The sequence below is a fragment of the Hylobates moloch genome, unplaced genomic scaffold (assembly GCF_009828535.3).
Source record: "Hylobates moloch isolate HMO894 unplaced genomic scaffold, HMol_V3 SCAFFOLD_3, whole genome shotgun sequence".
NCBI lineage: Eukaryota > Metazoa > Chordata > Mammalia > Primates > Hylobatidae > Hylobates > Hylobates moloch.
Genome location: NW_026652278.1, coordinates 99,279,341 through 99,293,257, shown reverse-complemented (window position 1 = coordinate 99,293,257; position 13,917 = coordinate 99,279,341). Strand labels below are relative to the sequence as shown.

General features: G+C 40.4%; 1 protein-coding gene across 1 annotated transcript in view; it reads left to right on the top strand.

Moving 5' to 3' along the window:
* Positions 1–10,837, top strand: part of GAD2 (glutamate decarboxylase 2) — a 94,088-nt gene extending 83,251 nt beyond the window's left edge. Inside the window, exons 16-17 of the mRNA XM_032144922.2 lie at positions 7,013–7,220; positions 10,313–10,837. Coding sequence (XP_032000813.1) covers positions 7,013–7,186 — 174 coding nt within the window. The 3' untranslated portion in view covers positions 7,187–7,220; positions 10,313–10,837. The remainder of the gene's footprint in view (positions 1–7,012; positions 7,221–10,312) is intronic.
* Positions 10,838–13,917: the final 3,080 nt, after the last annotated feature.

Genomic DNA, 13,917 nt, shown 5'->3' with positions numbered 1-13,917 from the left:
GGTGACCCCCGGAAGGTAGGAGGGCAAAGAGCAATAATAACAGCCACTGTTTTGAGTGTGTCTTGTGTCCCAGCTCAATATCAGGTGTTAGGTCACTTAAAGCCTCAGAGCAACCTGACATGGGAAGGATTGTCCACCCATCTTGCTGATGGAGAAACTGACGCACAGGGAGAAAATGTAACTCCCAAAATCTCACAGAAAGTCTGCGTCCAGAGCCTAAGGGCTTGAGCTTTAAATTATACTGTGGTCAGTAAGACACCCTTAATCTTTCATCCTCTCCTGCTCCCAGCACTTATACATGGGTGAAATGGGGTTTACAGTGCACATCGAAGCGGGGTATATGCAGGACCTGTCCCCCATGGGAAACTAGGGATGGTCGTATAGACTTGGATCTCAGAGTTGATTTGGTTGGTTTGGGGGTTCTTTTCATTTATCATAAAAGAGGGAACCTCCTCCAGTCACTGTCAAGAGCCCCACAGGCTGTCCCCCCACTGCTCAGGAGATTGGGCTGCCTCATTGACCTTTAGGAACACTTTAGTTCCTTCTATGTAAAATGAAGAAGAGGATTTTGTGTAGATATAAAACCTTCACTAAAGCTTTTACGTGTTAACGTCTGCCCTTAAGCAACCCAAGATCAAACTCCTCATCGGAGAAAACTTCCACATGGCTGAGGTCTTTAAACCAAGTCTCCTAATTAGAGTAGTGATTTGCAATCCTGGTCATACATTAGAATCATCCAGAAACTTTATAAAAGACACTAGTGACCAGGTCTCACCCTGAAAATGTAATCAGATTGTGCTTCGATGGGCCTGGGAATGATTCCGAAAGTTATCCAGATGATTCCAGTGTGCAGCTGAGCTAGAGAATCCCTGATCTAGAGGAAAAAATGGAAGAAAGCTTCTAGAACCAGGATCTGTGGTGTGTGTGTCTGAGCTGGAAGGGACTGTGGTTGTGTTTGATGATTTAGTGAAGTTGGTTCATTCTGGGAAATCAAGCTCATAGAGTGGGAGGGAATGAGTAGAGGTCACATTGGATAAGATGATCGGTGCAGGCAATAACAACGAGAATAGGAGGTGTGGGTGTCTGCTGTCATTTGAGAGGAAAAAATTCATATTTTTCCTGGAATTTTTATGATATACCTTCATAATGTAAAATTTTTTAACAACTACTTATTCAACCAGTTAGTTAGAAATTAGATGCCTCCATTCTTTTTGCCTTTCACTTCCTTATTGAACTGACTGACCAGAAAGAGAATCCATGGACTAGTTTGGCTGATTTCATTTGTTGAATCAGTCCATTATCACTGGGCTGAGGGATGGAGCAAGATGGGAATACAGAATAAGAACTTTCTTTATCATTTTCTGAACAAAAGTCAACTCGGAGGCTCCCCCGTTTAAATATCACTCTTCAAATGCCTCCTAGGTTTCAGCACCTCATATGAGCAGTAATGAGGAATGAGGATGGAGATTATTTCCTGGAGATGGCAATTAGAATACTAGTAAACTGTTTTTATACTGTTGACAATTCAAATATTAAAATCTCCGGGGATTACAAAATGAATTCTCCTGATTTTTCTCCATTTTTATTACTGTAATCAAGAGAATTCAGCAATCCAGATTTGGAAATGAAAATAGAACCACATGAATACCAAGTTTAACTTTTGTTCATCTATGCCAATGATTTTTTCAGACTTTCTGGAAAGTCACCCTTAAAGTATCATGTCCAGGAATCAGTAAAATATTCATATGCACACACACACACACACACAGTCCCAGAGGGAAAAGAACTGAGGTGAAATAATCTATGCTGTCCAGTATGGTAGTAATAGCCACATGTGGCTATTCATATTTAAATTTAAATCATTAAAATTAAATTCAACTAAAACTTTGGTTCTTCAATTGCACTAGCCACATTTCAGTTGCTCAACTTGTGAACAATGGCTGCTTTATGGGATAACGCAGATACAGAACATCTCCATCACTGCACAGAGTTCTCTTGGTCCCTGCCGATATAGACCCAAAATGGGGGGAAATACGGAGTTTCCTGTGTGGTTTATGGGAACCAAAAGAACAAAGTTAAATTCTGGACAAGACAAGGCAGAGAATTACTCTTTGTACCATCTTGCCTGATTCATAGCTGTAGTGCACAATAGGAACTCAAAAATCATTTGTTGAGCCAAAATTGTATCTTAGTCTGGTTGGGCTGCCAAAACAGACTAATATAGATTGGGTAGCTTATAAGCACAGAAATTTATTTTTCACTGTTCTAGAGGCTGGGAAGTCCAAGATCAAGGTGCCAGTAGATTCCGTGTCTGGTGGAACCTCTACTTCCTGGTTCATCAACAGCTTTTTTTTCCCTGTATTCTCACATGGCAGAAAGAGGTCAAGGGAGCTCTCTGGGGTCCCTAAGACTGCGTCTTCCTGACCTAATCACATACCAAAGGCCCCACCTCCTAATATCATCACATTAGGGGGTTAAGATTTCAACATATAAATTTTGGGAGGACAGAAAAATTCCATCTACAGCAAATACCTTAGGCATATTCCAGAATAACGAAGGGAAACAACATTTAGGAAGCCTAATAGTGGTTCATAAGCCTTTTTCTAGAGTGCACTAGTTTGGGGACAAATATCTGGATAACAGAAGTTATTAATAAAGCAAGTACAGTCATATCTTCATGAGGGTGGTAAACACGAGAATCCAGTCAGTGTGCTTCCTGCTGCCCTGTCAGGACTATGATCTTGCAGATGGTGCTTCGTCCCTGAGGTAGTGGAGATGATGAATGCTTGGGGCACTTTGAGGATGTGACGCCACACACATGCCTTGGACACAGGAAGGGTAGCAAGTGAGCTGTGCCAATGTTTACCAAACAAGAACCAAAAGGGCTGGTCTATTGATCACCTCTTGTGTTTCTTGTTCTTCATCTTCTTATTTTAATTTTTGTTATTCTTGATAATTATTTGGTTCTGTCAGCTTTTATAGTTCTACACTGATTGGAGGACTTTTAAAAGGTTAGCAGTGGATTTAATACTAAATTTGTAAGGAAGTAGCCTTGCCTTATATTTAACACAGACTCCTTGAAAGTGTGTGTTATTAAGTGCAATAGAGGATTTAATTGGTGAAATGTTAGCATTTTAGAATTTTTTTTTTTTTTAAGACAGGGTCTCACTGTTGCCCAGGCTGGAGTACAGTGGTGCCATCTCGGCTCACTGCAACCTCCACCTCCCAGGATCAAGTGATTCTCCCACCTCAGCCTGCCGAGTAGCTGAGATCACAGGCTCACACCATCACACCCAGCTAATTTTTATATTTTTTGGTCAGGACAGGGTTGGGACGGGGTTTCACCATGTTGGCTAGGCTGGTCTCAAACACCTGACCTCAAGTGATCTGCTCACTTCAGCCTCCCAAAGTGCTGGGATTACAGGCATGAGCCACCAAGCCTAGCCAACAGTTTAGAATTTCTCATTTAATTATTCTGCTTTTACATTTTTCAAAAATTTCTCGCAGTCTTCCAAAATGTAAAAACAAAGAGATTTTCTAAGACATAGTGAAAAATACATTTCTGTGATATATTTTAAGTTTATTTCATGATGCTTTACTATGCACCCTCTTTGAAAGAGACAAATGTGGATTCCAATTATGGAAAAGTCCCCTGGCTATTGCTTTCTAAAGGACTGGAAAAGCTAATGGCACAAGAGAGAAGACAATACCCTAAAATTCTTAAGGCAGCCCCAGAGAACTCTTGTTGACTATATCTTTAGCGAATTCTTCAACATGCAACCACTCTTTCTCAACTCGCGTTCTTTATTTAGGAAAACTAAGAATCCAACCAAAAAGTACAAAAGCCTAGAAATAAGTGAAATCTCTATGTATTTCATCCAAAAGACTACTGGGATGGCTAAATAGTAGAAAGGAGAGCTTTATTGATGATATCAGTTTGCAAACGGGGAAGAGACAGTCTCCAGCATGTGCGGAAGGTGCCCTCTCTTCCAAGAGGGGAAGGGTAGGTTGGGTTTTATGCCTCACAGGGCCTGTATCACACAGTAGAGTCATACATATTCAGTAGGTTTTGGGGGGAAGCTATCCATATTTATGAGGGGAGCTGAGCACATGCAGAATGAGTAAACATATATGTAACATACATCCCATGTTCACTTCGGGGCAGGGTTTTAGTGTTAGAATGAGGTGAAATTTGGCTCTTCATGTCAAAAGGTGAACTGTAGGACATAAACACAGTTTGTGCACCGCATCTATAAGCTGCTAAAACTGGCTTAAGGTCTGCAGTTGATTACCAGGAAAGAATGTGTGTAAGGTCAGTCTTCTGTCTAGTCAGAGTTATAGTGGTCTGGTTAGTAAATCAGGGTAAGGAGGGGGGTCTCATAGCGCCTATTGTTAGGGAATTTCAATCATTAGGAATTTAGTAATTTGCCCTCTAGCCAGGCCCTGAACCCTGGACCCATCTTAGTTGATATAGGAGTGTCTATTTTGGCCTCACAGATCACATATATTCATCAGAATAGCCCGAATCTTATTTTCCTTCTTAACTTGCAATGAGTGAATATACAACGAAGTAGATGTTCATGTTCCAGCTAATTTTAGTTCATCAGCATTTTCTGGAAGCAACCAAAAGTCATATGTATTTAGACAGCTGTGATTTCTGCCAATTCAGCTTGCTTTGGGAACTGAGGGGATTCAATCTTATTTTATGCCAAAATCTGTTTGCTTGTGGCTGTTAGCATTAATCTTTTAACCTTTGATTTGCATTCATCTGAAAAGCTAGAGATGATTGTCCTTAATAATTAGTGCCATTCTTCTGTATTTTTGCTTGGATTGTCCGTGAAAACTAAATGAGACTTTAATTTACTGAGTAAAGCTCTGTCATTATTTTATCAGTTCTAAAGGGCAAGCGTGATTTATTATACAAATAAAACTAAGGAATAGTTATGTGACTTGTCCTTAAATTCCTGCAGCCAAGTGGATTTGGAATTCCTTTTCTAATTTGAGATTTATCTTCGCAGGAACCACATTGACTTGACATGCCTCACAACACAAAGGATAAATTTCATGCCCCTTTGGCTGGAATATGCTAGTAGATCTATTTTCAGAAGTTAATCTCAGACTTGAGATATTTAAATTCTTCTTCTTATTTATTCCCTGGGATGAGTCCAGTGCTCTGCATACATTCTTAATGCTTTAGGTGAAAGAAGGATCAGGCCAAGAGAAACATTCCTCCCCATGGAACAAGGGGTGGGAAGGGATATGAGAACTCAACCTAGAGTCAGAAGATCTCAATGCTGGAATCATCATCCACATTCATTTTTAGATAAGGAAATTAGGTTCGGAATGAGAAGTGAAGGTGAAGTCTACCTGTTGACCTTGTCTTTGGTAACTAACAAATGATTGGACCCAATGGGAACGTTGCTGATTTTATGCATTGGATACATTGAAGATGAAAACTTCATTATAAACCAATGATTATTTAAGAGTTGATATTTATAAGCCACATGTTCATAACAGCATTCCATTTGAATTCAACTATCTATTTAAGATAAATCCAGCTGTGATAGAAGGCATGGTCTCCATTTTGAACCGGGTTTCTGACCATATGAAACTCAAATAAGTCTAAAAGTTTCTCTGATGTCTATCTACCATTTGCAGCAATGAAGATCAGATATTATATATTTACAAACTCCAGTGGTAAATATATGTGGATAGATTGTATGTACAGTTAGACATGATTTAAGTTTTTGCTTCTTCCTAGATAGCTGTTTCTATTATGCTACTCTTTATAGCAATAAGAATTTAGGAATCCCCCAACATGAACCAAGCACTGTGCTGGTAAACAACAACAACAAAAACAGTAGAAGACACTGTGTCTGCCCTCCAGGACCTGACAGCTGAGGTAGAGAAAGAAAATGTATTTGCTCGAAAGTAAGAGGATCGTATGAAATTAGCATATAGTCAGAATCTATGGGGAAGGATCATGGATCATATGTTTACAGCTTAAAGGAAGAGAGCTACTGATGGACACTGGAAGTCAGGAAAGGCTTCATAGCAGTTGTAGGACTGTGGTGGAATCTTGAAGTGTGTGTAGGATATGAATCAGAAGAGAAAAGAGATGGATTCTAAGCACAGAGAACAGGTATGACATAGTAACACTGATGACAAGTGTGAAGGGATAAAAATACATATGGTAAATTCAAGGGGTATTTAATAAAGGAGTCTTGTCAGAGTTGAAGATTCATTTTGGCAAGCGGTGGAAGATGAGGCCTCATAAATGGATGATGAAAGGTCTTTGCACTGAACTAGAGTTTAAACTTAATTTCATATACAATAGAGAACTACTGAGGCTATAATCAACAATCTGGCATAAATAGAGTGCAATCTTGTCTGTGGTATGCTATCCTGTCTGTGATATGCAACATATGTTAAGTCCTTGTAGGTTCAGCTTTTTGTCCCAGCTAATTATCATCATTATTAAGGATTATCTTTCAAAATATCTTATAAAGTGAGGCACTGCAAAAAGAGAACGAAAAGAAACTAGAAAGGTCTAGGGTTTCAAGAAAGTTGCCAAAAGTCTGCTTATCTTCATATATCACCTGATACTGAAACTTACATTTTGGTAACAATCCTCTGAACTGTTTTAATTCCAATGTTTTTACATTTACTGTGGGGGGAAAACGCCCCCAAACGTCTTGCTAACCCATTTAGCCTGGGGCCAATACTAGATTCATCCTGTCCTCCCAAAACACTAACTGGAAAGTCAAGGACAAGGTGGCAGGCACCTGATAGTCTATCACTTATTATTCCTCTTATCACTTGCAGGATCTTGAATGTGTTAGACTGTTCTAATTCTCTGATCCCAAGAAAACTTGGAGGTAACTCTTTCAAGAGAAAACAATAAGGTTCTGACTGTTGAGCTAAAAACTAAAGACGCTGCTTGCTGTTGGTTCTTTGACTCAGGGGAGAGTCCCAGGAGAAAGTCACCATGCTGACATGGTTTGTCCCACAGGTGGCTCCAGTGATTAAAGCCAGAATGATGGAGTATGGAACCACAATGGTCAGCTACCAACCCTTGGGAGACAAGGTCAATTTCTTCCGCATGGTCATCTCAAACCCTGCGGCAACTCACCAAGACATTGACTTCCTGATTGAAGAAATAGAACGCCTTGGACAAGATTTATAGTAACCTTGCTCACCAAGCTGTTCCACCTCTCTAGGTAGACAATTAAGTTGTCACAAACTGTGTGAATGTATTTGTAGTTTGTTCCAAAGTAAATCTATTTCTATATTGTGGTGTCAAAGTAGAGTTTAAAAATTAAACAAAAAAGACATTGCTCCTTTTAAAAGTCCTTTCTTAAGTTTAGAATACCTCTCTAAGAATTCGTGACAAAAGGCTATGTTCTAATCAATAAGGAAAAGCTTCAAATTGTTATAAATACTTCCCTTACTTTTAATATAGTGTGCAAAGCAAACTTTATTTTCACTTCAGACTAGTAGGACTGAATAGTGCCAAATTGCCCCTGAATCATAAAAGGTTCTTTGGGGTGCAGTGAAAAGGACAAAGTAAATGTAAAATGTATGTTGACAATAAAAACTCTTGCTTTTTTCATAGTATTAGAAAAAAATTTCTAATTTACCTATAGCAACATTTCAAATGTATTTAAATACATATAATTTTACAAAAGGAAAATATATATATTAAAAAAGAGATCCTATTTTGTAACATATAGATTTTTATTTTATATGGGTTATACAAACTGCAGGGGCAGATATAAAAACTAAGCCAGATTTTTTTTCCTTTCTCTTAATGGAGGCACAATAAAACACTTAGCAAAGTTATTTTGAAATATTGACCCACGAAATTCTTAAAGGGTATTATTCCTTCTTTCTGTACATGTTATGGCTTATCACATCTCTAAAGTTAGTATTTCAAGACAAACACAAAAGAATACTGCAAGTTGTTTAAAATAATTGATCCCATTGGCAGTAAGATTCTCTTCCCCTTTAAGTTTTCCACCCATTTTACTCTTGGCAGACTCACTCTGCAAGCATGACAAACCAAGCTTCATCTCAGATTAAATTAGGGTAATTGTCTCTATTCTGCTTTCCAATTCGGCCTGTTTTGAACAGAAGGTTGATGCTCGTTCTTGAGGCATCTTCCAAATAGTATTCTTTTATTTGGTCATTTGAATTAATTAGAGAAAATAAAAATAAAACCTAATCAGCCTGAGCAAAGAGGAATGAAGCACATTCCCAGAATGTGGTGAGCCCAGAAAATTAAAGTTGGCCTTGGGAGAAGAGATCTCTGTGGGACAATAATGACATCATCCTGGCACCATATTGCCACTGTCCAGGAAAGAGAAATTTACCTCCAGGCCAGTTGTGCATTTCCACCCCCTCCCCATTCCTCCCCACAAAGTCTCTCCCACTAGACTCCCTACCACTGGGACCCAAAATAATTACTTTATATTCCATGGGTGGTTGTTTTTCTTCCATGAAATGAGCCTCTCACCCTAGATTTTGAGGCATCATCTTAAGATTTTCCTTTATCCATCTCCCATCGAGATCCAAAGTGACCAGAATATGCAGAAATAATAAGATCCTTAGAATTCAAAATAGTGTTTTTTAAAAATCCTTCTTTCCCTGTGAACCTGATAGAAAAACATGAGCTAACAAAAGCTTCCATAGATATTTATAGGGTCACACATCGTCAGATTCCAAGTGCTGATAGGAAAACAATAGATTGATATGCAGACTGCAAATGCAAATTTAGGAACATTCTCCATTTCTGAATGGACCAGGTAGTTCAGTACTCAGACTGCAGGTATACATGGGAAGAGAGAAGGCCCTGCCCTTCAATGGGTAGAAATGCCCTACAATATAATATATAGAAATGCCCTATAATATAACCACAGGATCCAGCCATCTGAAATTTTCATAAGCTTCCCCCTACATTATTTCTCCCAGGCTATATGCAAAAACAGTGATAACTTGATATGAACATGGCTTTGGGCCCTTTCTGTCTAGAAAGCAAATGGGTTCACTATGACAATCAGAAGTGAACTCTTTCATCTGTGCCACAGAATTTCATGAAGGAATAACCTTCCATTCTAGGCTTTGTCTAATGGCCAAACATCCCTTTCTTTTCTCAAAACTGCCTGCTGAGAATAAGCACATAGCTGCCCAACTATCCAGAGCCTCAGGCCCAAAGGTTCCACTTCAGAGACAGAGATGCTAATTGATCCAACCTGCTGTCCTTCTTGGAGAAGACAGTGGGGCCCAGTGCCCTGGTGAACCAACCCTGCTGTACTCCAGGATGCTTTATCTTTTGGGTTACAGATCCTAAATTATAAACTGCTGCTCTTTAGGTTAATGAGATGGTAAAATTGTAAAGGACAATTTGTGCCTATATATGAAATTCCAGCAAAACAATTCTAGCGACAACAATAGCTCTTCCTCCCCACTCCCCTACCCCTTCCCAGTACTCCTTCAAATTGGCTGAGAGGCTTGCTCAGGCCTGTGCAGGGAAATCCTTACCAACTGTAGCCCAAAGAAGGAAGCAAATAAAAGCCTAATAGGTCCCAGTAGTTTAATAAATCATCTTGAAAGGAGATGTGTAATCAGGTCAGAAGAGAGTGAGGGAGGAAGGTAGGGAGGGAGGAAGGGAAGGAGGGAGGAAGGAAGGGAAGGAGGGAGGGAGGAAGGAAGGAAGGAAGGAAGACAGGGAAGGAAGGAAGGAAGACAGGGAAGGAAGGAAGGAAGGAAATGGAAATGAAGGGAGGGAGGGAGGGAGGGAGGGAAGAAGGGAGATTATTTTGAATATTAGCCCAAATTCCCAGTGCCGTGGGGCCCATTCTTTACAAATCTTAGAAAAGTTTGGTTTTAGCTTTAATCAGAACTGACACGGCCATTTTCATTTATACAGCAATATTGTGTTTATCATTTAAAATACTTGAACAAACAAGTGTGATATGTCTTTATCTGAGACCTATACATGGTATGGACTTCATATACCATCACAGGATGTGAGGAAAGAAAAGGAAATCAATTCTGTCTGACTGTGTTGCCTTTATTATCTGGATAATACTGTCTTGTCACCTCAGATTGGGGTTGTGCACTTTAGATCTGAACTGTACAGTGTTGCAAATCAACATGTGTTTCCGTAAAAGCTTGTACAATATATTATTGATATGTCTTTTTCTGTGTGGTAGCTGTATTGAACTTTGATATTATGAAAACTACATTTGCATCTGTTCCTGTTCTCTCTCTCTCTCTCCTAACTATATGCCCTCCACATTGGCTCTAATAGAGAACATACTCTCAGCTAAGTCCCCTACTGAGAAACTTCCTTGGAGAATTGTGCGACTTCACAAAATGCAAGGTGAACACCACTTTGTCTCTGAGAACAGACGTTACCAATTATGGAGTGTCACCAGCTGCCAAAATCGTAGGTGTTGGCTCTGCTGGTCACTGGAGTAGTTGCTACTCTTCAGAATATGGACAAAGAAGGCACAGGTGTAAATATAGTAGCAGGACGAGGAACCTCCAACTGGGTATCATTTTGCACGTGCTCTTCTGTTCTCAAATGCTAAATGCAAACACTGTGTCTTTATTAGTTAGGTGTGCCAAACTACCGTTCCCAAATTGGTGTTTCTGAATGACATCAACATTCCCCCAACATTACTCCATTGCTAAAGACAGAAAAAAATAAAAACATAAAATATACAAACATGTGGCAACCTGTTCTTCCTACCAAATATAAACTTGTGAATGATCCAAGTATTTTATCTGTGTTGTCTCTCTAAACCCAAATAAATGTGTAAATGTGGACACATCTCAGGCTGTGGATAATTGTTCTGACTTTGTCTTATGGTGGAGATGATTTTCAACAAATTGCTAGAATCAAAGGCCCTTCACTTGTGAAGGAGCTTAAAGTGTCTTTGGGTCTTTTGTAGGGAAAAAAAAGCTCTTCTGCAGCTGCCCACACTGTAGCTTCTGAAGGATATCTTTGCCCCACTCTGATTTCTCCTTCAATCAGCTCTGATATTTTTTTAAAAAATATTTTATTATGGAAAATTTCACATAAGAAGGTAGAGAAGATAGTATAAACTCCTGTGTAGCCTTCACCCAGATTCAACATCTACTGATTCTGAGCCTGAATCTTGTTTCATCCATTCCCCCACCCCTCTCCCTCCCCAACACTAAATTATTTTTATAGGCACCTCTAAAAGATTAGGAATCTTTTTTTTTTTTTTTTTGAGCCCGAGTGTCAGTCTGTCACTCAGATGGGAGTGCAGTGGCGTAATCTTGGCTCACTGCAACCTCTGCCTCCCAGGTTCAAGTGATTCTCCTGCCTCAGCCTCTCAAGGAGCTGGGATTACAGGTGTGCACAACCACGCCCACGTCCAGCTAATTTTTGCTTTTTTTTTTTTTTTTTTGAGACAGAGTCTTGCTCTGTCCCCCAGGCTAGAGTGCAGTGGTACGATCTCCACTCACTGCAAGCTCCGCCTCCTGGGTTCATGCCATTCTCCTGCCTCAGCCTCCTGAGTAGCTGGGACTACAGGCATCCGCCACCATGCCTGGCGAGTTTTTTTTTTATTTTTAGTAGAGACGGGGTCTCACCATGTTGGCCAGCTGTTCTCGAACTCCTGAGCTCAGGTGATCCACCCGCCTCGGCCTCCCAAAGTGTTGGGATTACAGGTGTGAGCCACTGTGCCTAGCCTGGACTCTTTAAAAAAAAAAAGGACTCAATACCATTATCACAGCTAAAAGTATAGTAATATTACCATAACAATGTCAAATATCCAACTACTGTTCACATTTTGCCAATTCTTAATTTCATAGCAAAGCCCATGGCCTGTGGCTCAGAAAATCTGGTGAGGCTACGTGTTTCAGGACAGCAGAGACATCTACAATTCAGGCACACAGTACAACGCCATATATGCCCCGCTGTGCATATGCTGTGTGTATTTTCCAGTGTGCTGAGTCTATTTCTGGACTTCTGTGAGTTGCAAGTTCTGGTCTTGTGTTCAGGGGCTTTGCTCCTAGGCTCTCAGGAGCAGAGGCTAAGAGGTGTGCTCAGGTTAAAAACTAGAAAATCATAGGAATTTAACAGATGGAATAGATATGCCTGATGTGCCTTGTTGGGTGCCAGTTGCCCGACAGGCTTGAGTTGCCCCAGTGGTAAAATTCTGGATGGAGTAAAGAGATACGATTTTAAACAGAGATGGGATACAGGAGGACAAAAAGGAGAGGAGGCTGAATTTCTAGCTAATTTCAATTGGTTATAGGAGAACCAGTAGAAGATAGCCAGATAAAGAGGACACTGCACATTCCTGCCTTTGTTCACATTATTCCCTTGGCCTAGGAAGAATTTTCCACTTCTCCATGGTTTGGGGAGCATCTCTTGTAGGTGCTAAGAGTACAGGCTCTGGAGTAGGATCACTGGGGATCTAATCACAGCCCCACACTGACCAGCTGTGAGACCTGAGCACATCACCCAACTTCCCTGACTCTGTTTCCCGGTTTCACAACAGCAGTTGTCAGAGGCGTTTGAATCGGAGCAACTCCATCTTGAATAGGGGCTGGGGAAAATGAGGCTGAGACCTACTGGGCTGCTTTCCCAGATGCTTGAGCCATTCTAAGTCACACGATGAGAGAGGAGGTCAAGACAAGACACAGGTCATAAAGACCTTGCTGATAAAACAGTTTGCAGTAAAGAGGCCAGCCAAAATCCACCAAAACCAAGACGGTGATGAGAGTGACCTCTGGTCATCCTCACTGCTACACTCCCACCAGCACCATGACAGTTTACAAATGCCATGGCAATGTCAGGAAGTTACTCTATATGGTCTAAAAAGGGGAGGCATGAATAATCCACCCCTTGTTTATCATATCATCAAGAAATAGCCATAAAAATAGGCTACTGTCTATGGAGTGGCCATTCTTTTATTCCTCTACTTTCTTAATAAACTTGCTTTCACTTTATGAACTCACTCTGAATTCTTTCTTGTGTGAGATCCAAGAACCTTCTCTTGGGGTCTGGATCAGGACGCTTTCCTGTAACACAGCCTTCTTCATGATGTTTTTGTGTGGATTCAATAACATGGATGCACAGCACTTAGCATGGTGCTTGACACCCAGTAAGTGCTCAACAAGCCTTGTGCTTGTACTGATGATGAGTTCTGTGAGTCAGCTCACGTCACCTCCTTAAATACTTACCCTCCTCTGAATTCCCCAACTACTAACTCTCCATCAGTAGTGGTCACTGGGCACCGACTAACAAGTCTGGGCTGGAAATGTCATCTTTGGCACCATCTTCTGCTTGTCCAATGTAGATTACCAACAGAGTCAGCTAACATCACTCAGATTTGCTGGCTAAAAGAACTGCTGCCTACTCCAATTAGGTGAACACACCTCTCTCTAAACTTAAACCCAAGGCAATGTTCAGTCCAACTCAGTGTTTGCCGTCTCAGACAACTCCGTCTGAGGCTTCATATGTGTTTTCCATTAACAAGGCCAATCGGAGCCGTCTTACTCTTTTAATTTACTTGCTTATCAAAACACACATACATGAATATATGTATATACATATGCATTATATATATACACATATATATAGTTAAAAGTGCACATGGACACACACCCACTATAATTTAATGGACTTGGTGGTCCAATAATAACATTATAATTTAGTTCAATTATTGACACAAAACAGGAGCAAACACCAAGAGATCAATAGAGCTCATGTTTAGAGAGAACTGGAGGGGTTCATTTCCCCAAATTAAACAGTGATGCTATAAAAACACACTGAGGATGTGGGTGGTTCACAGGCATAACCATCTATGTCTATGAAATGGAGAGGCTTGGGAGAGAGGAAAGGCCTGGAACAAAGCAGTTGAGGAGGGGAGCAGG